Source organism: Salarias fasciatus, unplaced genomic scaffold, assembly GCF_902148845.1.
Source record: "Salarias fasciatus unplaced genomic scaffold, fSalaFa1.1, whole genome shotgun sequence".
Classification (NCBI taxonomy): domain Eukaryota; kingdom Metazoa; phylum Chordata; class Actinopteri; order Blenniiformes; family Blenniidae; genus Salarias; species Salarias fasciatus.
Window position 1 is genome coordinate 27,501 of NW_021941246.1, and position 26,369 is coordinate 53,869.

Consider the following 26,369-nt stretch of genomic DNA (forward strand, 5'->3'; position numbering starts at 1 on the left):
CAACACTGACAAGACGACACTGATGCTGATTTCAAACAATAAGAAGGTGCTTCAAGCTGCCCCCCCCTGTTTAGGCTTGAGGGAAATGTCACAGAAGTGGTTCAGGTGTACAGACATCTTGGGTCTTGCTTGCCGAGGGCCTCTGCTTCAAGACACACATTGAAAATCTTGTGAAGAAACTGAAACTCACATTGGGTTTTTTCTTCAGGAATAAATTTAGTTTTTCTTTCAATGTGAAAAAGCGGCTTGTCACTGCAACATTTTTATCAGTTTTAGATTATGGAGACCTGCTGTACATGAAGGCCTCAGCTCAATGTCTTCAGAAGATTGACACCGTTTATCGTGTCTCACTGAGGTTTATTACACCTGCAGAGCTCTGACTCGTCATTGTGATCTGTATTGTCGTGTGGGACGGACGCCTTTGTCCACCAGGAGGTTGGGACATTGGGACATTTTTATTTTCAAGGCCATGCGTGGTCGACTGCCCTCCTACATCTGCAACTTAATCACACGAAGAAGTGTTGATTCTTACGGCTCGCGGTCAAATGATCGTTTGTTGCTCTGTGATCCTTTTGCCAGAACAGAACTGGAGGAAGAGCTTCATCCTCTCTGCTCCCACTGCAGGAACATGCTGCAAACAAACTGGAGATGAACCGAGCTCATCCCACATCTAAAGCCAGACGGAGCTCCTGAAACGGACTCTTTAAATAGTAATTGTTTCAGGTAATTTGATTTGGACATTGTTTGATGTTTTGATTGTAACAGTTGTAACTTGCTGCCTCTGGACCAGGACTCCCTGGAAAACAGGCTCCGAGTCTCAGCAGGACTCTCCTGCTGAAATCAAGGTTCAGGAAAATAAATAACGGCCCACACAGCTGCAGGACAGTGGAGGACAGTGGGGGACAGTGGGGGACAGTGGAGGACAGTGCAGGACAGTGGGGGACAGTGGGGGACAGTGGAGGACAGTGGAGGACAGTGCAGGACAGTGGGGGACAGTGGGGGACAGTGGAGGACAGTGCAGGACAGTGGGGGACAGTGGGGGACAGTGGGGGACAGTGGAGGACAGTGCAGGACAGTGGGGGACAGTGGGGGACAGTGGAGGACAGTGGGGGACAGTGCAGGACAGTGGGGGACAGTGCAGGACAGTGGAGGACAGTGCAGGACAGTGGGGGACAGTGGGGGACAGTGCAGGACAGTGGGGGACAGTGCAGGACAGTGGAGGACAGTGCAGGACAGTGGGGGACAGTGCAGGACAGTGGGGGACAGTGGGGGACAGTGGGGGACAGTGGAGGACAGTGGGGGACAGTGCAGGACAGTGGAGGACAGTGCAGGACAGTGGGGGACAGTGCAGGACAGTGGGGGACAGTGCAGGACAGTGGAGGACAGTGCAGGACAGTGGGGGACAGTGCAGGACAGTGGAGGACAGTGCAGGACAGTGGGGGACAGTGCAGGACAGTGGGGGACAGTGGAGGACAGTGCAGGACAGTGGGGGACAGTGGGGGACAGTGGAGGACAGTGCAGGACAGTGGAGGACAGTGCAGGACAGTGGGGGACAGTGGGGGACAGTGGAGGACAGTGCAGGACAGTGGGGGACAGTGGGGGACAGTGGGGGACACCCTGAGCAGCAGAGTCTTCCAGGGTCTTACCGGATCTGCAGAGACTGGTCTCTGGTTCTTGTTGCTCCTGGGAGGGGGGGCGTAGGTCCGGGGGGGCACCTGAGGGGGGAGGGTCTTACTCCGGGCCACGGGCTTCCCTGATTGGCCGGCGCCGGCGCCGCGGTGCAGCTGGGCCAGCGAGTCGCAGCTCAGCCGGCCGGTGGTCACCTTGGGGGGGTCCTCGGCGGCCGTGAAGACGTTGACGTCCCGGGAGGACGTGGACGCCCGGGGGGACATGGAGCGGGTCTCCGGTCCCGGCGGGGGGGGGGCGGGGTTTCTTGGTGGGACGGCAGGCGGGACGTCGTCCGGCGGGTCAGAAAAGCCTTTGGCCACAAACCCTGACTCGGGTCTGGGGGGGTCTCTGAGGGGGTCTCTGAGGGGGTCTCGGGGGGGGCCGGACTCTGGACCCGACTCTGTGACGAGACCCCCGGGAGGAAGAGGGGCCCTGGCTGGGACGGACGGGGGGGACCGGGACCGGGACCCCGGGGGCAGCGGCAGGGGGCGCTCCACGGGGGGCTTGAGGGTCCTGGCCCGGGTCTGGGGGGGGTCGGCACTCTTCTCCTGTCTGAGCCGGGACAGGGCGTCGTACTCCATCTGCAGGGCCTCGGCCAGGACCAGCTCCTTCTGACTGAGACCCAGACCCCCCAGGCAGTCCCAGCCCCCCGGATCCGCATGGACCCCCTGGACCATCTGACCCCCCTGGACCCCCGCCTCCTGGGGGGGAGGAGCTGACATGGTTCCTCAGCGGAGGACGAGCCGCGACGAGGACTGAAGACGAAACATGGACCTGCTGGACAAGAGCTGAGGACACGAGAGACGTCTGATTAGAGACAGACGGGAGACAGAGAGACAGAGAGACAGAGAGACGGGAGACAGAGAGACAGAGAGACAGAGAGACGGGAGACAGAGAGACAGAGAGACAGAGACACAGAGAGACGGGAGACAGAGAGACAGAGACAGAGAGACAGGAGGCAGAGAGACGGGAGGCAGAGAGACATGAGACACAGAGACAGAGAGACGGGAGACAGAGAGACAGAGACACAGAGAGACGGGAGACAGAGAGACAGAGACAGAGAGACAGGAGGCAGAGAGACGGGAGACAGAGACACAGAGAGACGGGAGACAGAGACACAGAGAGACGGGAGACAGAGAGACAGAGAGACGAGAGGCAGAGAGACAGAGAGACGGGAGACAGAGAGACAGAGAGATGGGAGACAGAGAGACAGAGAGACAGAGACAGAGAGACAGAGAGACGGGAGACAGAGAGACGGGAGACAGAGAGACGGGAGACAGAGACACAGAGAGACGGGAGACAGAGAGACAGAGAGACGAGAGGCAGAGAGACGGGAGACAGAGAGACGGGAGACAGAGAGACGGGAGACAGGGAGACAGATGGGAGACAGAGAGACAGAGAGACAGAGAGACGGGAGACAGAGAGACAGGAGGCAGAGAGACAGAGAGACAGAGAGACGGGAGACAGGGAGACAGATGGGAGACAGGTGACATACATGAGAAAGAGAGACAGGAGACGGAGAGAAGACAGACAGGTGACTGCTGCATGCAGAACCCTCAGAACCCTCAGAACCCTCAGAACCAGGACTCGGTGGTTCCGTGTCTCTGCCTCCAGCTGGGACAGTGTGGGTCCTCCGGTTCCGGACCGGGAGGGGGGCAGCCCCGCCCTCCGCCCCCCGGCCCGTCGTTGCGGGACCAGCACTCAGGCTGGACCGGGGCCGGAGGTCTGGACAGAGACACGGACAGGGTACCGGGTCAGAGTCCGGCCCACCGCGGGTCCCTCTTACCTCAGAGTCCGGCCGCTGGACGTGGCTCCGCTGGCGGCTCGTCACGGTCCGCTCCGGTCCGCTCCGGTCCGCTCCGGTCTGGTCCGGTCCGGTCCGGCTCGGCTCGGCTCCGCGGGGCCCGCAGTGATGCTCTTTGAACCGGGCTGTGGCGAGCTGCTCCGGTCTGCATTAGCGCATGCGCAATCCCAACGGCACGGAACCATGTAGCACTTCCGGTGGGATTTTCATAAGAAAAGCCCCCGCTGCGGGGGGGGGGGGGGGGGGGGGGGGGGGGGGTTTGACAGAAGCGCACGATGGTAAATGGTAAATGGTCTACACTTATATAGCGCTTTTACACTGCATTGACAGAGCCCAAAGCGCTTTACACTGCATTAGCATTCACCCATTCACACTCACATTCACACACCAGTGGAGGCGGCTGCCATGCAAGGCGCTCAGTCCACCCACTGGGGGCAATTTAGGGTTCAGTGTCTTGCCCAAGGACACTTCGACATGCAGACAGGGGGAGAGGAATCGAACTAACAACCTCATGATTGCAAGACGACTGCTCTCCCCACTGAACCACAGCCGCCCCGATGCAGCATGCTGAAGCTCAACAGACCAACACTTCTGATCAAACCCTCTGAGGTCCTGTAGACCTGGACCCTGGACCCTGGAGGGACGCTCTGTCTCTGTCCTGTGGGACGCTCTGTCTCCGTCCTATGGGGACACTCTGTCTCCGTCCTGTGGGACGCTCTGTCTCCATCCTGTCTCCGTCCTGTGGGACGCTCTGTCTCCGTCCTGTGGGACGCTCTGTCTCCGTCCTGTCTCCGTCCTGTGGGACACTCTGTCTCCGTCCTGTGGGACGCTCTGTCTCCGTCCTGTGGGACGCTCTGTCTCCGTCCTGTGGGGACGCTCTGTCTCTGTCCTGTGGGACGCTCTGTCTCCGTCCTATGGGGACACTCTGTCTCCGTCCTGTGGGACGCTCTGTCTCCATCCTGTCTCCGTCCTGTGGGACGCTCTACTCCGTCCTGTCTCCATCCTGTGGGGACACTCTGTCTCCGTCCTGTGGGGACGCTCTGTCTCCATCCTGTCTCCGTCCTGTGGGACGCTCTGTCTCCGTCCTGTCTCCGTCCTGTGGGACGCTCTGTCTCCGTCCTGTCTCCGTCCTGTGGGACACTCTGTCTCCGTCCTGTGGGACGCTCTGTCTCCGTCCTGTCTCCATCCTGTGGGGACACTCTGTCTCCGTCCTGTGGGGACGCTCTGTCTCCGTCCTGTGGGGACACTCTGTCTCCGTCCTGTCTCCGTCCTGTGGGGACGCTCTGTCTCCGTCCTGTGGGACGCTCTGTCTCCGTCCTGTCTCCGTCCTGTGGGACGCTCTGTCTCCGTCCTGTGGGACGCTCTGTCTCCATCCTGTCTCCGTCCTGTGGGACGCTCTGTCTCCGTCCTGTCTCTGTCTCCGTCCTGTCTCCGTCCTGTGGGACGCTCTGTCTCCGTCCTGTCTCCGTCCTGTGGGACGCTCTGTCTCCGTCCTGTCTCCGTCCTGTGGGACACTCTGTCTCCGTCCTGTCTCCGTCCTGTGGGACACTCTGTCTCCGTCCTGTCTCCGTCCTGTGGGACGCTCTGTCTCCGTCCTGTCTCCGTCCTGTCTCCGTCCTGTGGGACGCTCTGTCTCCGTCCTGTCTCCATCCTGTGGGACACTCTGTCTCCGTCCTGTCTCCGTCCTGTGGGACGCTCTGTCTCCGTCCTGTGGGACGCTCTGTCTCCGTCCTGTCTCCATCCTGTGGGACGCTCTGTCTCCGTCCTGTGGGGACGCTCTGTCTCCGTCCTGTGGGACGCTCTGTCTCCGTCCTGTCTCCGTCCTGTGGGACGCTCTGTCTCCGTCCTGTGGGACGCTCTGTCTCCGTCCTGTCTCCGTCCTGTGGGACGCTCTGTCTCCGTCCTGTCTCCGTCCTGTGGGACGCTCTGTCTCCGTCCTGTCTCCGTCCTGTGGGACACTCTGTCTCCGTCCTGTCTCCGTCCTGTGGGACGCTCTGTCTCCGTCCTGTCTCCGTCCTGTGGGACACTCTGTCTCCGTCCTGTCTCCGTCCTGTGGGACGCTCTGTCTCCTTCCTGTCTCCGTCCTGTGGGACGCTCTGTCTCCGTCCTGTCTCCGTCCTGTGGGACACTCTGTCTCCGTCCTGTCTCCGTCCTGTGGGACGCTCTGTCTCCGTCCTGTCTCCGTCCTGTGGGACGCTCTGTCTCCGTCCTGTCTCTGTCTCCGTCCTGTCTCCGTCCTGTGGGACGCTCTGTCTCCGTCCTGTCTCCGTCCTGTGGGACGCTCTGTCTCCGTCCTGTCTCCGTCCTGTGGGACGCTCTGTCTCCGTCCTGTGGGACGCTCTGTCTCCGTCCTGTCTCCGTCCTGTGGGACACTCTGTCTCCGTCCTGTCTCCGTCCTGTGGGACGCTCTGTCTCCGTCCTGTCTCCGTCCTGTGGGACGCTCTGTCTCCGTCCTGTCTCCGTCCTGTGGGACGCTCTGTCTCCGTCCTGTCTCCGTCCTGTGGGACACTCTGTCTCCGTCCTGTCTCCGTCCTGTGGGACGCTCTGTCTCCGTCCTGTCTCCGTCCTGTGGGACGCTCTGTCTCCGTCCTGTCTCCGTCCTGTGGGACGCTCTGTCTCCGTCCTGTCTCCGTCCTGTGGGACGCTCTGTCTCCGTCCTGTCTCTGTCTCCGTCCTGTCTCCGTCCTGTGGGACGCTCTGTCTCCGTCCTGTCTCTGTCTCCGTCGTGTCTCCGTCCTGTGGGACGCTCTGTCTCCGTCCTGTCTCCGTCCTGTGGGACGCTCTGTCTCCGTCCTGTCTCCGTCCTGTGGGACGCTCTGTCTCCGTCCTGTCTCCGTCCTGTGGGACGCTCTGTCTCCGTCCTGTGGGACGCTCTGTCTCCGTCCTGTCTCCGTCCTGTGGGACGCTCTGTCTCCGTCCTGTCTCCGTCCTGTGGGACGCTCTGTCTCCGTCCTGTCTCCGTCCTGTGGGACGCTCTGTCTCCGTCCTGTCTCCGTCCTGTGGGACGCTCTGTCTCCGTCCTGTGGGACGCTCTGTCTCCGTCCTGTCTCCGTCCTGTGGGACGCTCTGTCTCCGTCCTGTCTCCGTTCCTGTGGGACGCTCTGTCTCCGTCCTGTCTCCGTCCTGTGGGACGCTCTGTCTCCGTCCTGTCTCCGTCCTGTGGGACGCTCTGTCTCCGTCCTGTCTCCGTCCTGTGGGACACTCCTCCAGGTAGAAATCAATGCATGCAGAGTTCTGAACACACACACAAACACACAAACGCTCAGTCTCGTATTTCTATCCTTGTGGGGACCTTCCATTGACTCCCATTCATGTCTAGCCCCTAACCCTGACCCTTACCCTAACCCTAACCCACACCACAACAAAGCCTAACCCTAAAGAAATGTTTTGACCTTTTACTTTTTTCAGTAACAACAACATGGTCAAGAAAACACTGTTTCTCCTACTTAGGACCGGAAAAAGGTCCCACAAGGCACGTCGTTCCACGTTTTGCTATCCTTGTGGGGACATTTGGCCCCAACAAGGATAGAAATACAAGAACACACACACACACCACACACACACACACACACACACACACACAAACACACACACACACACACACAACACACACACACACACACACACACACACCTCAACACCAACAACCACCACCACCTCCCTGAGAGACGGAGGGAGGGAGGCTGGGGGTTTATTTCCCAGCACAGAACCGACGCTGCCGCCACAGGAAGCCCCGCCCCCCAGTGGGAGCGCTGCCCCCCCCAGTGGACACCGCAGGAACAACACGCAGATGTTTGACTCAAACATCGGTAGGATGGAAGCTGTCCACACCAAGGAGGGACAGGAAGCTGTCATGTCAGGTCAGATGAAGGGAAAGTCTTTTCCCAGCATGCCCTGGGCTTGAGTGGATCTTCTTCCGTCGATGCTCCGCCCTGGAATTTAAAGCAACTTTTTCACCTCAATTCAATTCAATTCAGCTTTATTGATGAAGTGCCGATTACAACATGGTCGTTTCTAGACAGTCGTTCCAGAATCCCTGTGGGGGAACAGAGACTTGGCTGTGATTGGCCGGTCGCCGGTCCCTGCCCCCCTCTGCCCCCCTCTGCCCCCCTCTGTCCCCTGCCCCCCCCCCCCCGGTGTCTGTCCTGAAAACAGCACTTCGAGCCGACTACATCTGAAACAACAAGCCTGCTTTCCGGCTCTCATACGGAGGACAAGGAAAAAAGTGCGAACATGAAACCGTCGCCAGCGTTAGCCACGCCTCCCTGAGCGGCTCACCACGGCAGAGCCAGGAACAGGAAGAACCTTCGTCTGACGAGCGGGAAAAAGGAAACGGGAGTGGGACGCTCTCTGCGGGGGGTGAGGGGGACGTTTAGGACAGTGGGCTTCCGCAGGAGACCAGTAGGGGGAGCTCCAGAGCAGCAGCTGCACGGTTCTGCTTTAACTTCTACCGAAACTCTGGTTCTGTTGATGAATCTTTTGGCCGACTCTTGTTCGGATTACAAAGATCTTAAAGTTACTTTCTACAGATTTACTGTTACTGAAGTGTTGAAGTATTACTGAGTACTGAAGCTGGTGGAGATGTAATCGGATTACTGTCATCAGCAAATAGTACAGGTGAGAAATGACTGCGGGACACGGCTGAGACGGAAACATCAGAGGGCCCACAACCGAACCCTGAGGCACCCCATGTGGAATGTCCAATTTCCTCTCTGTCTCTGCACTCTCTGGACATCCTGTCCTCTGGACATTATGTCCTCTGGACCCTCTGGACACTCTGTCCTCTGGACCCTCTGGACCCTGTGGACCCCCTGTCCTCTGGACCCTGTGGACCCCCTGTCCTCTGGACCCTCTGGACCCTCTGGACCCCCTGTCCTGTGGACATTGGTTTTAGCCATCATTACAGGAACTGTCACCACATCAATGATACTTTTATTGGGATTATTGTTGAACTTCCTGGTCGCTAGTATCTGATTGGTCGATCCAGAGGCGATCAGCTCTTCCTGGATTTTCACCGACCAATCAGAGATGGAGCAGTTAGTGCTGAGTCATCAGTCAGACGTCTGTTAGCGGTCGCGCTAGCTGGGTTTTTATCATTAATAAGCAACTGTGGACACATCACGTCTGTCCACATCTGTCCACACAGTTTCCACTCAATGTCCACACAGTGTCCATTGAGTGTCCACACAGTGGACAAACAGCATCATCAGCATGTCCTTTTGCGTGTCTTCAGACTGTAAACAGGGTGTCCTCCATCCTTTTGAGTTCTCACTCTGCCAGTGTCTGATTGTGTGATGAAGCTGAGGACAGCAGTCTGTCCTCTGGAGGACGGGGTGTCTTCACACCATCTTCTCGTCTTTACAGATGGACGTCCGTCTCAGATTCTCCTTCACTTTGATGAACTCTGGAGCTCTGAGGTCCTGCTGCTGCTGCTGCTCCTGCTGTCTCTCCAGCTGAGGACAGACAGAGACAGAGACAGAGACAGACGTCACAGTCTCCACCTTCACTGCAGATATTCACACGAGGGGACCCAAAAGAAACCGGACTGTGGTTCTAACTTTTTATTTTTTTATTTTCACATTCAATCAACCCTGTCGCCTTCCCAGTCGTCTCCTTCGGCTGATCCGGCGCTGCAGCCGGGTTCCGCTGCTCAGGACAGTCAGCATGCTGCTGCAGAACGGTCCTCTTCAGGAGCTTCTTCCATTATTTTTTGCTCCTCTTCACGTCATCGAAGCTCCGCCCCTTCAGGTCCTGTTCATTGTTGGGAAGAGACAGAAGTCTGACGGGGCTGAATGGAGGGGACACGGCGGATGGGGCAGCAGGGCCATGCCGTTTCTCACCAGGAGCCGTTTTACCGCAGAGCACTGTGGGTAAAACCGTCCCCCCCCTCCCACAGCGCCGCCGCTTCAGCCGGACCGCCTCCCGCAGCGCCGCAGCAGGGAGGATCTTCCAGACAGCCTCCATCGTCCTCCAGCTGCCGTTCAGCTCCGGGACATGTCCACCCAGCCTGGTTCTGCTCCTGGTTCAGAGGCGCCGGACCGTTCTGGCAGCGACCCGCCTCAAGCCCAAATCCTCAGGAAGGATCCTCTGGCAGGAGCTCCAGGAGGTCCCCGTCTAACGCTCCATCTCATCGATGGTCCTGCGTCGATCTGCCATCACCACAGCTTCCATTTTGCGGACATTGTCCTCTGTGCGGGAGGCGGAGGGTCGGCCGGAGCGAGGCGAGTCTTCATGGACATCTGACCACTCTTACAGCGCCCATGGACCATGTTCTCCCCAGAGCCTCATCTTTGTACGCAGTCTGGATAGGGTGACCACCTGCTAATGAGCCCAACGGGGGACAAGGGGTATGATTCTGAGGGACAACGTGGGACAGGCGCCCGGCGTGGCGGCGCCCCCAGCCAGCGGGCAGACTCGCTCACTGATTCTGGTTTACCAGGTTCCAGGAGATCCCTCTTTCCATGGCATGGTAGAGTTCATCCTTGCGGTCCAGACAGATGCAGCCCGCCGCCCGGCGGCGAGCCCTGAGCTCTCAGCCTTCTGTCTCTCCAGGTTCTTCCACCTGTTGACTCCAGATCTCTTGTGAATCGCATCACTACAGTGTCTGGTCCAGACACGTCATTTTGTTTTAGATTTTGATATTTTCAATCATTTGTTTTAATATTTTTATGAAAAACAGTATTTCAGCTCCATAACTGCCAGGTTATTTGATCTACTGAATCCAGATCACTTGTGAATCACATGACGACACAGTCTGGTTCAGACACGCCTCTTTGTTTGCTCTGGTAATGTTCCTAATCGTTTTTATTGATTTTTTTAATGAAAAAAGAGTTTTTTTCTCAGTAGCTCGCAGGTTATTTGACCTGTTTACTCCACATCACCTGTGAATCCCGTTACTGTCGAGTCTCTCTCAATCACCGCTCTTTGTTTTAGCTTTAAATTTTGCAAAAAATTTTATATTAATATTTGTAAGAGAGAGAAAGTATGTTAGATCATTATTTCCCAGGTCATTTGACCTGTTGACTGAAAATCAGCATCAGCACAGCTTTCATTACTTTGTTGTTCAGTTTTGTTTTCATGTGTCTTCTATTAATCATGGATACGGTGAGTGAACCTTTGCTTTGCAATCCTCTCGTTTTCACTTTTACCGTAATGCATGAAACACGTGCGCACCGCTAAACGACGTGTCGGCTCACTTTGCTGTTTGTCAGAGCGCCGGCTGGCTTGACCGCAGTTGTTCACTGAGGTGTGTGGCGAGAGTGAACCAGCTTGTTTTTAGAGCAAGCGTTGGTGATGCGGGACACGGTCTCAATTTGCGGGACGCGTGAAATGGACTTGAAGCGCTGTGCGCTACGCGGGTCGGGCGGTCACCCCAGGTCTGGATCATGGTGTTTCTGCTGCCGTTTTTCCCAGTAGAAAACAAAACCTGGTCTCGCTTATCAGTGGGTTCCACCATTTTCGCATTTTTCAAAGAAGGGGGGGGACTGTAGTAAGAAACGCTGGCTGTGAGCTGCCTGTTGTCTTTGGGAGGCGACATTTTTCACAGTGATGCTGAAGGCTTTGCTATAGCGACGTATAACGGCCAAAAGTCTGAAATCACTCCTGGTTTTTTTTATAACCACAGTCCGGGAACTTTTGGGTCCCCCCTCGTACAATCAGTGTGTTAAAGTCCGAGTTCAGAAAAATCAGCCATTTTCTTCTAAAAACCTTAAATAGGTCATAAATGTGTTTCTTTGCTACATATAAAAGCCATTCCTCCGTTAATGATTTCATTTTGGAGGTAGACTTCAGACTGTTTCCAGCGCTGCTGTGTTCAGGATTTAATGGGCGGGTCAGAAATCAGGGCCGCGTTACGTAACGTGGTTACCGTGGTTACCGAGCATCGGTGGTTTTCCCGCCAGCCTTTGAGTCTTGGACAGCACCTCGTACGACAGTTTGCAGCGAGCTCCCAGGCCTGTCACCTCCGCGTCGCTCCTGCGTCTTCCCTGGAGCCGCAGCGTGCAGGGGAACGCTGCCGTGAGCTAAATACACCCGCGCCGCCCGCCTCGCGGGTTGCTCTGGTCCCCGGGGAGGGGGGTCGGCTCAGCCCGGGCCCGCCACCGCGCCGCGATTCGCGGCCGGGTCCGGGAGGCCTTCTCCCCGGGGGTCGCGGGGGTTCCTCCGCGGGGCGGTGTACGACGCTGCCGCAGAAGGCGGGTCGGGTCGGCGGTCGGTGGCCGGCGGCGGCGACTCTGGACGCGCGCCCTTCCTGCGGACCCGCGGCGGGTCGACTCGGCTGGCGCCGAGCAGCTGGTTTAGAAGTGGTGCGGACCGGGGGAATCCCGCTGTCTAATTAAAACACATAAAGGACCGTTCTGATGGAGACGCTGAGGAACGAGGCTGAGCTCTCAGCATCTGACTCACAGTCAGTTCTGGCTCTGATGGCTCAGACTGGTGGGGCTGGGTCCGTCTCATGAGGCTGTTAGCGCTAGCTTGTTAGCGCTAACAGCCTCATGAGACGGACCCAGCTGGAGGCGGCTCCCCTCCCGCTGTGGGCGTGGCTCCAGGCTCCCAGCTGACACGCCCCCAGCGTGTCACAGCAGAGAGAAGAGCTGGTTTTTCCATGATTTTGAGAGCTTATTTTATATACTTAGCAATTTTTTTAATCATTCAAATTTGGCTCAGTGGTTAATGACACATGTTTATGCAGCGTGACAAACTCAGAACACACATTTATTTCTGCTTAACTCGGACTTTAAGGTGTGTACTTCTGCTGTGATTGTGTAGTTGTCAGTGGAAACCTCCTCCTGTTTCCCCTCTCCTCCTCTTCCTCCTCCTCCTCTTCCTCCTCCTCCTCTGCCCCCTCTCCTCCTCCTCTTCCTCCTCCTCCTCTTCCTCCTCCTACTCTTCCCCCTCTCCTCCTCCTCTTCCTCCTCCTCCTCTTCCTCCTCCTCCTCTTCCCCCTCTCCTCCTCCTCTTCCTCCTCCTCCTCTTCCTCCTCCTCCTCTTCCCCCTCTCCTCCTCCTCTTCCTCCTCCTCCTCCTCTTCCTCCTCCTCCTCCTCTACCTCCTCCTCCCCCCCCCCTCCCAGTGGACAGGTGTCTTACCTCATCCAGTTTGTCATGTCTCTTCCGAAGCTCCGCCTCCAGAGGAGACATCTTCCTGTGGGCGTCGTCTTCCTGTTTCCTCTGACGAATCAGCTGCTCTCGTTTCCTCGACTCTAAAACTCTCTGAAGCTCCGGCTTCATCTCCACACACCCCCTGCACACACACACACACACACACACACACACACACACACACACACACACACACACACACACACACACACACACACACACACACACACACACACACACACACACACACACACACGTTTCAACTTCTATAGTTGTGAGGACATTCCTTGACATAATGCATTTCCCAGACCCTGAACCTGACCCTGAACCAACCCCAAACACCCAGTCTTCACCCTCATAAAGCTCTGTTCTGTCAGGGAGTGAAGACCTGCTAGAATGTCCAAATTCTGCTGGTTTAAAACTCTAGCCCCTTTCCCACTGGCCAAAAACCCCATTTCAACCCGCTACACCCGGGTCCTCCTGGCAGAGGCAAAGGGTTTGATCAGCATTCAGACCCGGGTCTTTCAACCCTGCAACCGACCCGGGTTTTTACCGTGTTGCCGCTACTAGCTTTTAGTGGGAGGGACACATCCAGGAACTTACGTGATGACGTTGACGCAGCGCGGCTACATTAGCACGGCTACGTCAGCGTGGCTACATTAGCATGGTTATGTTAGCGTGGCTACTGGGGCTGCAACAACTAATTGATTAAAATTGATTATTAAATTCGTTGTCAACGAATTTATTAATCAATTTTCGTCAGCAACAAATCGCGAGTGTTTTGGTGCATGAAATCGTAGCTTACATTCGCTTATTTAGGAGGAGATGAGCCCGCTCGCTTGCCGTACGCTACTGTGAGAGGTGCGCATGCGCACTAGCGACCGTCACTTCCTGCTCACAACAGCGGCAGAAGGATGCACGATTCACGCTCAACAGAGCAAACGGTCACTTGCAAACATTGCAAGGCCGACTTGGCCTGGCATGGGAGCACCGCCTCCATGGAAGAGACGGGCGGAGAAAGCACGCCGGCCTGCTGCAGACGGACGAAGAGTCGCCTCCGTAAGCTAGCTTTAGCTTAGCTAAGCTTTAGCTTTCCCGCATGCGGTAACCTGTAGTCTAAGTCTTGGCTTTTAATAGTTATAATTAACTTAGGGCGACAGCAGCTCAGATGGTAGAGCGGGTCGTCTTATAACCGGAAGGTTGGCGGTTCGATTCCCGCTCCCGCAGGCGTAAAACTGTCGTTGTGTCCTTGGGCAAGACACTTCACCCACCTTGCCTCGTATGACAGTTGTGAGAGTGAATGGTTGGTGGTGGGAGGGGCCGATGGCGTCAGTCTGGCCTCCGTCAGTCTGCCCCCCCCAGGGACAGCTGTGGCTACAGCAGCAGCTCACCTCCACCCAGTGTGGAGGGAATGAAGAATGCAGTGTGAAGCATCTTTGAGTGTCTAGAAAAGCGCTATATATAAAAAAAACTACTTCTGTTTACCACATTTCCCTCAGTGGAAAACCGGGTTTCTTTTTTATGTTCAGTACTTGTCAGTTCCAGTCTTTCGAACCGCTTACCTGCTCTACAGTGGTCTATGAAACATGAATACATGAATGTAAATTGAATGAACATGAACATGAATGTTCACTTAGGATGTTGCTGATCCGGTCTGGGGCAGAAATACTGTGTGTGTGTGTGTGTGTGTGTGTAATAAATACCATGCCTAGCTTAGAGATATGGAACAAATTAGCTTGACATTTTCCTTCCATCACATTTACGCAGTCTCAAGAGAAGCAGAGGTGCCATGGACGCCTTTTACAACAGCAGTGGACATGTAGCCCACAACAAGCCGTCATCTACACCCGAGCTATCCTCAGCATGACGGTGAAAGACATGAGGCCTCTGAGCATGGCTGACGACGACGGGTTTAAAGAAATGGTGGAGACGTTCAACTCTGAATACATCCGTCCATCAAGAACCCACTTCACCAGGCTGATGGCAGAAAAATACCAGCAACCTTTCAGAAGGTAAGTTTATAATTAGCACACACAAATAAATCATTTGAGCAAATATCTATTTCATAACGGAATAAAGTACTAGAACTATCTACTAAAATGCTTGCTGATTAATATATTAATTTACTGAAGAGTTAATTAATACTGATAACTTAAATGTCTGCAATGAGGCAAATCTTAACAGATTTGTTTCATTTTGTCTCCACCTTTAACATTTTTACTAAAATCACCCCTCTCTTCTAAGGTAAAGGAGACGTTAGAAGAGGTCCCCTCCATGGCGTGGACCAGCCCTGCCACGGAGTCATACCTTGGAGCTTCCTGCCATTTCATAACCAAAGACTGGCAAATGAAGACGCTTAACCTGGCCACCATGCCCCTGGAGGAAAGACATACAGCAGAAAACAGCGACGTGGATGGAGGAGATCGTAATCCGATTCAACATCTTGCCCAAAATTACAGCTGTAGTTCACGATAATGAGTCCAACATAGTAGCAGCTAGGCGTCTGCTGGACGGGAAGCCTGGGCGGGCCTCTGTCCGCTGCACTGGGCACACACTCCAGCTCAGAGTTGACAGTGCCTTCAAAGATAACGCCATCAGCAGAGCTTGAGGAGATTCTAGAAGCATAGTGGAATACTTCCACAGAAGTGAGCAGGCCCACACTAAACTGAAGGCAAAACGGCATCAGATGAACTCACAAGATCACAAGCTTATCCAGGATGTCAGCACAAGATGGAACAATGAAACCTCCATGGCACACAAACTTGCTGTGCAGCGTTCACTGTTCACATATTGCAAATTTCTGTTCTTTTTTATTTTGTCATGCTGTGATATCATTGGTTAAATGAAGAAAAAAAATATCTGGAACAACATGCAAATAAGTCTGTTATTGTACTTACAGTTTTGAACAGTGATTCAAGAAAGAAAAAAGCTGAAATAAAATAGTACTGACGGCAACGTTATTTATGGTCATTATTGTTGTTTAGAAAATACCTAAAACAACTTGAAGCTAAATTGTAAAGGAAACTGCGAAAACTTGTCATTATCCAATTAGTCGATTAATAGTTTAAAGGTGCTGTAGGCAGGATTCCGCATCTCCGCCATCTTGCTTAGGGTTACCTAAGCAAGATGGCGATTTGACCCATCTAAGATGGCGATTTGAAACCCAGCACAGCCAATCCGGTCCTGTTTTCTCTGACATCACACCCTTATGCAAGTTAAGCCCCTCCCACAAGAACGTGCGATGAACGCCCCTCGACCAATCACGGTTCGAGCCTCAGGGGCTCATGGGCTCTTCTGATTGGTCAAAGATACCTGGAGCTGTGGAGATTCCTTTTCAGCTCAGAACAGAGACAGATGGAAACGCTGCGCCCTCGCGGTAGAGCAGTTATGCTACACTCCTAAAGGATTATCAATGGATACTCTGACATTTAATCCAAAGAAAACACAGAAAAATTAGCACTGACTAGCAAAATCCTGCCTACAGCAGCTTTCAGTAATAGCCGGATTAATCAATTGCGAAAATAAAGCCGCAGGTGGCATTGGTCGGGACCGAGCCTCCCTGCCAGCCCGCGACTGAGACGTCCACCCACTAACATGGAGCTGTTAGCATCTGTCATCCACTAACATGTAGCTGCTAGCATCTCTCATCCACTAACATGGAGCTGTTAGCATCTGTCACCCACTAACATGGAGTTGTTAGCATCTCTCATCCACTAACATGTAGCTGCTAGCATCTCTCATCCACTAACATGTAGCTGCTAGCATCTCTCATCCACTAACATGGAGCTGTTAGCATCTGTCACCCACTAACATAGAGTTGTTAGCATCTCTCATCCACTAACATGTAGCTGTTAGCATCTCTCATCCACTAACATGGAGCTGTTAGCATCTGTCACCCACTAACATAGAGTTGTTAGCATCTCTCATCTACTAACATGGAGCTGTTAGCATCTCTCATCCACTAACATGGAGCTGTTAGCATCTCTCATCCACTAACATGGAGCTGTTAGCTTCTCCATCTGCTTTTGACAGTCACTGAATGAAGGCACTGAGTGTCAAACGGACGAAGAACAATAGAGGCCACCATGCCCGAAGGGCTCGGTCCCTAGATAATCGTTAGTTGCAGCTGTAGTGGCTACGTCAGCGTGGCTACGTTAGCATGGCTACGTTAGCGTGGCTACGTCAGCGTGGCTACGTTAGCGCACTAGTTGAGATTTCCTTCAGGATGAGCCGGCACTGCAGGACAGCGAGACCAGAGAGCTGCTCCTGATCCAGGATGAGGAGATTCGTCTACAGCTAATGGGGACAGTGCTCCGCTGCATCGTTTACTTTCGTTGTGCTCTGTCACGCTGATGATGTCATCAACGTGGGACACCATCAGCGTGGGAAAACAGAGCCAGCAGGCAGCTAGACCCGGGTCCGCAGGAGGAGAGGGAGGAGTCTAAAGCCGAGTGTTAGCGGGTCGAAAACACGGGTCGACCTGCTAGCTGCTGTGGGAAAGGGGCTCATTCTGGTCCTCACTACTCACTAGGTACAAGAACACACACACACACACACACACACACACACACACACACACACACACACACACACACACACACACACACACACACACACACACACTCAGTCTCGTATTTCTATCCTTGTGGGGACCTTCCATTGACTCCCATTCATGTCTAGCCCCTAACCCTGACCCTTACCCTAACCCTAACCCACACCACAACAAAGCCTAACCCTAAAGAAATGTTTTTGACCTTTTACTTTTTTCAGTAACAACAACATGGTCAAGAAAACACTGTTTCTCCTACTTAGGACCGGAAAAAGGTCCCCACAAGGCACGTCGTTCCACGTTTTGCTATCCTTGTGGGGACATTTGTCCCCGACAAGGATAGAAATACAAGAACACACACATACACACACACACACACACACACACACACACACACTGTACCGGCGGCTCAGCAGCTCGCGGTGCAGCTCCTGGTGGCTCCGGGACGACTTGACCGGGTTCTGCAGCTTCCGGGGTTTGATCAGTTCCACGTCTTCTGATTGGACGTTGGTCTGATGGGCGGAGCTGCAGGTGGGCGGAGCCCTCCGGTGGACACCTTCAGCGTGGTGCTGCTGGACATCAGCTGGACACAGAGAGGACAGACTGAGAAGACAAACTGAGGACACACACCCAGAGGACACACACACACTGAGGACACACACTGAGAGGACAAAACCCAAACAGAATCAATCCCGAACCAAAGAAGAACCAAACCAGGACCAACTCAGACCAGAACCAGCCCTCCTGACCCAGTTCAGAGCCCGACCAGAACCCTCAGCTCGCTTTGAGTCTTCAGTGATCAATGAATCAATATTTACGGAGCTCAGTCCTGCAGGACGCAGCCGGGGAACGATCCAGAACTCCCCGTCCTGGGGGGCCCCGGCCAGACTCCATCAGACCGTCCGTCCTGGAGGGGCCCCGTCCTGGGGGGCCCCGGCCGGACTCCATCAGACCGTCCGTCCTGGAGGGGCCCCGTCCTGGGGGGCCCCGGCCGGACTCCATCAGACCCTCCGTCCGGCTCCCCGGATCCATCTGCTGCTCTCTTCAGCTCTGAGAGCTCAGCAACAATCAGGACATTTAGCCCCTCCACCCCCCTCCACCCCCCCCTCCTCCTCTCCTCCACACCCTCCTCTCCTCCTCCTCTCCTCCTCTCCTCTCCTCCTCCACCCTCTCCTCTCCTCCTCCTCTCCTCCTCTCCTCCTCTCCTCCACCCCCTCCTCCTCTTCTCCACCCCCCGCCTCTCCTCCACCCTCTCCTCCTCTCCTCCACCCCCCTCCTCCTCTCCTCCTCTCCTCCACCCCCTCCTCCTCTCCTCCTCTCCTCCACCCTCTCCTCCTCTCCTCCACCCCCTCCTCCTCTCCTCCTCTCCTCCACCCCCTCCTCCTCTCCTCCACCCCCTCCTCCTCTCCTCCTCTCCTCCACCCCCTCCTCCTCTCCTCCACCCCCTCCTCCTCTCCTCCTCTCCTCCACCCTCTCCTCCTCTCCTCCACCCCCTCCTCCTCTCCTCCTCTCCTCCACCCCCCTCCTCCTCTCCTCCACCCCCTCCTCCTCTCCTCCTCTCCTCCACCCCCTCCTCCTCTCCTCCACCCCCCGCCTCCTCCTCTTCTCCACCTCCTCAACCTGGTCTAACCCGGGTTCTTTCTGGTCTAAACTGGGTTCCGTCAGGTCTAAACCAGATTCTGGTCTGAAGTGGATTTTCTGGGTCTGATCCGGACTCTCTGGACTCCAGGTCCAGTCAGCGGGTCAGCCAGACCAGCTGACTGGAGGTTCTTCTTCCAGGTTCTCTCCGCTGTCAGGAGAGCAGGACCGTTCGGTCCGTGGACGAGACACCTCTGGACGTCCCTGTGGACGAGACACCTCTGGACGTCCCTGTGGACGTCCCTGTGGATGTCCCTCTGGGCGTCCCTCTGGACGTCCCTCTGGACGTCCCTGTGGATGAGACACCTCTGGACGTCCCTCTGGGTGTCCCTCTGGACGCACCTCTGGACGGGTTCTGTCTGCGGGTCTTCACACCGGTCCTCGGTGGATCCTGGTCAATGCTGTACGTCCTCTGAAAAGACAGAAAGACAGACAGAGGACTGTAACAGGCTCACACGGTCCAAGGTCCTTCAGGAGGGGACGGACACACACACACACACACACACACACACACACACACACACACACACACACACACACACACACACACAGGTTCCTGAGATTCAGAAGACATATGGGCTGAGTCCAAGAGGACAAGCTGTAAACACCATTGACACGGGGGGGGGGGGGGGGGGGGGGGGGCATGCTGCAGCAGGGTGAAGGGTCTCCTAGCAACCAACACACACTCCATTGAGTCAGAGAGGAGGAGGAGGAGGAGGAGGAAGAGCTGCGGGTGTGAAAGACACCAACATGTTTGTGGACATCCAGCTCCTAGTGTCCCTCACGTCCCTCTGAGTCCCTCATGTCCCTCTGAGTCCCTCATGTCCCTCACGTCCCTCATGTCCCTGACATCCCTCTGAGTCCCTCATGTCCCTCACGTCCCTCTGAGTCCCTCATGTCCCTCTGAGTCCCTCACGTCCCTCTGAGCTCCTCATGTCAAAACAAACCGGTGTTGGTTGCAGAAGACAGTGGAGACAGATCTCTGCTCTGAAAGTGAATCGAATCACAGAAATGTCCAAGCTGAGCTCCGGAAAGTTCTCCGTCCTCAGAGAACAGAACCTGTGGTCCAGGCGGTCCAGGCGGTCCAGGCGGTCTGTAGATTCTCTTAATTCGTATTCAGTCCGTTTTGTTCGTTGGTCCTCTGATCAGCTGGACCAGGAGGACGTCAGGAACAGGACGTGGCGGCCGCAGGAGGAGACGGACGCCGGATCCGAACCGAGCGGAGTTTATTCTGACATCCAGGAAGCCACAGCGACAGAACAATTCCGCCGATTCAACCCCCACACAGTGCAACTCCCCCCCCCACGTCACCAAACCCCGCCCCCACGTCACCAAACCCCGCCCCCACGTCACCAAACCCCGCCCCCACGTCACCAAACCCCGCCCCTTCCCATGTGAGGAGACTGCCCCTGACACCACGCAGCCCCCCTGAACATTCAGAAGGGAGAACAAACAAAAAGCCCGCCGCCCTGTCAGTCTCTGAAGGTGGTCTAACCACCGCCCCCCCACAGCGGCAGGTGCAGGACCCGCCGACGGGGCAGCAGGGGCAGGAGCCCCCGTGGCAGCAGCATGGGGGGGCCCCGTCTCGGGGGCAGCGCCACCTCCACCGGCTCCTCCGGCAGAACATGCGCAGGCTTCAGGAGATCCACTGAGACCCGGACCGGCCTGCCGCCCACGTCCAACACCAACGTCCTAGGCTCCGCCTCCAGAACGCGGAACGGGCCGTCGTGAGGAGGCTGCAGCGGGGCCCGGCGGGCGTCATGGCGAACAAACACGTATCTAGCCGCCATGACAGTCCTGGGAACATAGGAGCGGGGGAGGCAGTGGTGAGCAGGAACCGGGCCAAAACCCCGACCAGCATCCGTGAAACCGGGCCACCCAGCCGCCATGAACCAGGGCCCCGAAGGATCTGGGAGGAATTCTCCGGGGACCCGCAGTGGCTGACCCAGAACCACCTCTGCAGAGGACGCCTACAGATCTTCCTTCGGGGCCGAACGCAGACCCGGCAGGACCCGGCAGGACCCGGCAGGACCCGGCAGCCGGTCCGGCCAATCCCAGTCCCTGCGGCCGGCATGGAGGAAGCGCTCCCCCAGCCCGTTAGCCGGAGGGTTGAACGCCGCGGTGTGGTGCAGCCTCACCCCGAGGCCCCTCGCCGCCGCCGTCCAGAGCTCGGAGGTGAACTGAGGACCTCTGTCCAGCGGCGTGCCGAAACAGGCCGCCCAGGTGGAAATGAAGGCCCGTGCCACGTCCGCCGCCATCGTGGAAGCCAGCGGAACCACCTCCGGTCACCTGGTGGTCCGGTCCACCATGGTCAGGAGGTGAGTAAAGCCCTGAGAGGGGGGGCAGCGGACCCACCAGGTCCAGGTGGACGTAGTCGAACCTCCTCTCCGGCACAGAGAACAGTTCCAGGGGGGTCTTGGTGTGGCGATGAACCTTGGTTCACAGGAAGCTGTCCAACTCCTGACGTCCTTCCTGAGGCCCGGCCAGATGAACCTCGCCCCCACCAGCTTCAGCGACACCCTCACCCCAGGGTGCGACAGCGCGTTGACGGCCTCGAACACCTGGCGGCGCCAGCCTGCGGGCACCATGGGGCGGGGCCGACCTGTGGAGACATCGCAGAGGAGCGACGCGCCGCAGCCCTGAAACGCCGTCCTGTACGCCTGGACCTCCGAATCCGCCTGCCGGAGCCTCTTGCGGGGGGGGGCGCCCCCCTCAGAGCCTCTTGCAGGGGGTGCCCCCCTCAGAGCCTCTTGCAGAGGGGGGCGGCCCCCTGAGAGCCTCTTGCAGGGGGGGGGCGCCCCCCTCAGAGCCTCTTGCAGGGGGGGGGCGGCCCCCTGAGAGCCTCTTGCAGGGGGGGCGCGCCCCCCTCAGAGCCTCTTGCAGGGGGGGGGCGCCCCCCTCAGAGCCTCTTGCAGGGGGGGGCGGCCCCCTGAGAGCCTCTTGCAGGGGGGGCGCGCCCCCCTCAGAGCCTCTTGCAGGGGGGGGGCGGCCCCCTGAGAGCCTCTTGCAGGGGGGGCGCGCCCCCCTCAGAGCCTCTTGCAGGGGGGGGGCGGCCCCCTGAGAGCCTCTTGCAGGGGGGGGGCGCCCCCCTCAGAGCCTCTTGCAGGGGGGGGGGCCCCCCTCAGAGCCTCTTGCAGGGGGGGGCGCCCCCCTCAGAGCCTCTTGCAGGGGGGGGGGGCCCCCCTCAGAGCCTCTTGCAGGGGGGGGCGCCCCCCTCAGAGCCTCTTGCAGGGGGGGGCGCCCCCCTCAGAGCCTCTTGCGGGGGGGGGCGCCCCCCTCAGAGCCTCTTGCAGGGGCGCATCAGGTGGGCTGCGCGCGATAAAGCGGTTGTAGACATTCACCATGCGGAGGAACTCCTGCGGGGACTTGTCGGTGCGAGGACGAGGAAGAGCGGCGATCGTCACCACCTTCGTGGGTAATGAAGGCGGAGGCGATCGCCCTTCCATCATGCGGATGAACAGACTGGTTACTTGGTTTATCCTCGCTGGGATGTCATGACTCCCCCCACTCAGTCCATCTGCAGCTCTTCTCCAGCATACGGCTGCTGAGCTCCTCCGCCTGCGGTTCCATCCGGATGCTCCGCCGCCGGTGCTGCACCTTCCCCCGGACGTCGCCCACCTCCCGCATCGGCGGCACGTCCACCGTGGGTCTCGCAGGAGCTTCCACGTCAACAAGTCTTCGACCATCAACTCCGTCTGGTCCACCCGTCGTCCTCGGAGAAGGTCCGGCAGGAAAGCGGACCGCGCTGTGCTGGCCAGCCTAGCCAGGTCGGCTAACGTTAGCACAACCTCCGACCGCAGCGATGTCAACTTCGGACTACTTAACATCCGCTCGCTCTCCGGTAAAGGTCTTCTTCTTCAGGACTTCCTCCTCGACCGTAAACTGGATTTTCTATGCTTAACGGAGACTTGGCAGCAACACGAGTACCTGGGCGTGTTCACCTCTGTCAGCCCCGCCTCTCCGGCCGGGGAGGAGGTCTCGCGGTAATTCACCGCGAGAAGTGGAGAGTTCTGCCTCTCTCAGCCCCGCCATATTCATCATTCGAATCAGTGATATTCCAGGTGATTGGACCTACCACAGTTTACCGCCCACCCAAACACAACAAGGACTTCATTGATGAACTCTCTTCCCCTCTCCTCCACTGTCATTCTGCTCGGTGATTTTAATATTCACATGGACAAAACGAATCACTCTCTCACTATGGACTTCTCATCATGCCTGGACAGTTTTGGCTTTCAACAACATATTCATTTCCCCGCCCATTCCAAAGGTCATGTCCTTGACCTGGTCTGTTGCTCTGGTGTTTCCCCCTCTGACTGCTCTTCTTCATATCTCCCCATCTCCAACCGTCTGTTTAGCTCATTTAATTTAAATCTGATAATCTCCACCACCAAACCTTCACGTACAATGACATTTCGTAACATCGAGGACATTAATCCAACTTCTCTGACCTTGGACATCAAAGCTCTCCCCACCATCAGCACCACCTCTGCTACTGACGAACTGGGTCCCCATTACAATAACAGTCTCCATACTCTGCTGGACTCATTTGCTCCCATAAAAACTAGGACTGTATTCTTCAGTCACTCTGCTCCCTGGTTTACACCCCAACTCCGCCTCCTCAAAGCCAAAGGTCGACAACTGGAACGACTCTGCAATAAAACTGGTTTAACTATTCATAAGGAAATGTACCATCACCATGTTCGTCACTATAAGGACTCCATTACAGTTTTTCTCCACTGGTTTGGCTCATTTCTTGAAACTGAAATTACATTTTCAAAACTCGAAGATCATTTGGCAAAACGGTCTTACAGTTCAGCTCAACACCATAGTTCACTTGCAAAAGCTCTTCTCTCTCCCTAAACTGGTCACTCATGTTTCAAAGCTTCATTTCTTTCCCTTATAAACAGTCAGAGCCTCCAAAACGTAAAGATCCTTCTCAACAGCTTCGGCTCACTTCCCAAAACAGACCGGACGTTCTTAATTCTCTTGTCAAAAACCACCTGGACGGTTCAGCAGAACCACGGTTCACCTGTCAGAGATCAGATCTCGGCCAAAACAGCTCACTCAGGGGGAAAAACTACATTTCTTTCTCAAACAAAAGGTCAGTGTCCTCAAAATGCTTTGTCCTCTTGACATCGTGTGAGCTCTGACAGTCAGAATGTTCAGATGTTTTGTCATTAAGGGCAGAAGAACACTGAAATGTTCCTCCTCTCCCCGTCTGCCTGGGCCCAGGGCTTCACTCATCATGGTTCCTGTCATAGTTTTTATAATAATAATAATAGGGGTGGGACTCGATCAAAAAAATTAATCTAATTAATTAGGGCCTTTGTAATTAATTAATCTCAATTAATCACATATCGATATTTGACCTGAGATCAGTGAGAACCTTTGTTTTTCTAATGGATTTTGGTATAGTGAATCAATATAGTGATACATAAGCTTAAGCAACAAAACACTTCATTTTTTCAGCAAGGAAGGAGGAATTTAACCAAGACAAATAAACCAATACACACTGATCAGTGCAACTTTTGTTGGGCTGGGCGAGGGTCCTGGAAGTAGTCGGAGTGACGTCCTCTTCCACTCCAGCTGTATGCCAGGCTTGCGTGTTGGCTGCTGCTGCGACAGGCTTAGCATTCAGATGAATGCCTTCACCTTCGACCCTTTGTGAGGGTCGAAGGCGGTGGTTGCTTCGTTTTGTCTCCTTACTGTGAATCTGACATATTACCATGATGCTTATTCACTGTTTTTACTTTTACCGACCAATGTAACATCTTGAAGCCTCTGAGGCAGCTGTTGTTGTGATACTGGGCTGTACAAAAATACATTGATTGATTGATGATACAGCAGGCTCGATGTGCTGCGATGGGATGCAAATTCTTTGCTGCACAATGTGCATCCAGCTGTGGTTTTATCCACGCTGCCATCCGCTGGCTTTTTAAATCTAAATTTTCTGTGCAGGAGACCAAGCAGTGCGCTGTCGTCAGAGCAGTGTTGCCAACTCCCCAGTAAGGAAAGTCACTATTGGCTGTCCTAAAAGTCGCCAGAAGTCGCTCGATGAGGTCGTTACCTAATTTGCAATTTGCATGTAATTGTAATGGCCGCTGTAGGAGAGAGGAGTAACGTCATGGCAGAAGCAAAATGTGAGTTAAAAAACACCTTAAATATGTTTAGAACTACAAATGAACTTTCTTCTGTTGATTCTTGGTTTGTCAGCAGTGAGCAGCGGCGTATTTGCGCAGCGCGATTCATTTGAAGTGTGGAGGAGTGGTGTGGGTCTGCTCTCTGCTCTGCCTGCAGCAGGGGGCGCTGCTGAGACTGGCCGCCTGTGAGAGCTTTGGGACGGGGGAGGGGCTCACGCAGCTCCAGCAGCTCCCGCAGCTCGTTGAGGACAGCAGCTGCAGAACCAGACGTCCTGTCACGTCTCCAGAGCTCCAGAAAAAGTCGCTAAATTCGTTGCTAGTCGCTTTTGACAAAAAAAGTTGCCAGGAGGCTTTGGAAAGTCGCCAGAGTTAACGAGAAAGTCACCAAGTCGGGAGCTGTTTCGTTGTGGTGTCACAGCGAAATATGTCCGGGTGAAACTCGTCCGGTGACAAACGTTCCGCGACAATTTGCGATAATTTTTTTATCGCGTTAAAATTTCTGTAATTAATTAATCGTAACTAACGCGTTAAAGTCACAGCCTTAAATAATAATAATAATATAATAATAAACTTTATTTGTATAGCACCTTTCGCAGATAAAATCACAAAGTGCTTCACAGTGCAAAAAACAAAAATAAAAACAATATCAAATAAACGTGATAAGAACAGACAGCCAATCAATCGCATCAGAAACGTCCAGTCAACTAAAAGCCCGATTAAATAAAAGTGTCTTCAGCTGCTTTTTAAAGGAGTCAATGGTATCAGCCACACGGAGGGACAGAGGCAGGGCGTTCCATAGTTTTGGAGCCACGGCCTGAAAGGACACATCTCCTCTAGTTTTAAAACGCGTTTTTGGTACCATGAGGAGGTTCTGGTCTGAGGAGCGGAGCGAGCGGCCAGGTGAGTTTTTATTTTCTTCTTTGGGTTTTTTAGCTAACAGAAAATATTGTGTATAAGAAAATGAAGAAAAAAAGCATTTTACAGTAAGAAGAACCTTCAGGTTCTGACTCACACGTCGCTCTCATACCTCCAAGGAAACTGTTAGAATTTTTATTCACACACAGAGCAACTCCCATCCATCGGAGTTCAATATGCTGTAAAATAAAAACTAAGAAAGAAAAAAAAAAGGAAAATTGTACGCAGCCCACAGTGCTGTAGATGAAGCTGGAGTTTCACAGCTCTCTTCTTCACTGGTCCTCCTCCTGCAAACACATCCATGTCTGGTCTTCATGGGACTGAAGTGTGTTTTTGACTAATCTTGACACTGAACAGGTGATTTAGCAGGAGGCGACTGATACAATGAAATGATGCCGATGTGTTTTGGAGAGGACGACCATGAGACTGAGAATCGATCAATCAGTTCTGACCAACGTGACCTACTCACTTGGGAATTGTGCTAAATCTGTCCTGACTGTGCTGCATCATTTGCAATGAATTTCTGAGACGCTGAGACGTGTACTAAGACATGTC

General features: G+C 55.1%; 2 protein-coding genes across 3 annotated transcripts in view; both read right to left on the reverse strand.

Annotated features, from left to right (window-relative positions):
- pik3c2b (phosphatidylinositol-4-phosphate 3-kinase, catalytic subunit type 2 beta) overlaps positions 1-3,743 on the reverse strand; it is a 30,332-nt gene extending 26,589 nt beyond the window's left edge. For both annotated transcript variants that reach the window (XM_030086767.1, XM_030086766.1), the window contains exons 1-2: positions 3,455-3,743; positions 1,647-2,456 (exon numbers count right to left, since the gene is read on the reverse strand). In XM_030086767.1, the coding sequence (XP_029942627.1) occupies positions 1,647-2,390 (744 nt within the window). In that variant the 5' untranslated portion in view covers positions 2,391-2,456; positions 3,455-3,743. The remainder of the gene's footprint in view (positions 1-1,646; positions 2,457-3,454) is intronic.
- Positions 3,744-7,640: 3,897 nt separating this feature from the next.
- LOC115384484 (protein FAM107B-like) overlaps positions 7,641-26,369 on the reverse strand; it is a 31,278-nt gene continuing 12,549 nt past the window's right edge. Inside the window, exons 2-5 of the mRNA XM_030086769.1 lie at positions 19,099-19,168; positions 17,521-17,701; positions 12,558-12,711; positions 7,641-8,925 (exon numbers count right to left, since the gene is read on the reverse strand). Of these exons, the coding sequence (XP_029942629.1) occupies positions 8,812-8,925; positions 12,558-12,711; positions 17,521-17,701; positions 19,099-19,168 (519 nt within the window). The 3' untranslated portion in view covers positions 7,641-8,811. The remainder of the gene's footprint in view (positions 8,926-12,557; positions 12,712-17,520; positions 17,702-19,098; positions 19,169-26,369) is intronic.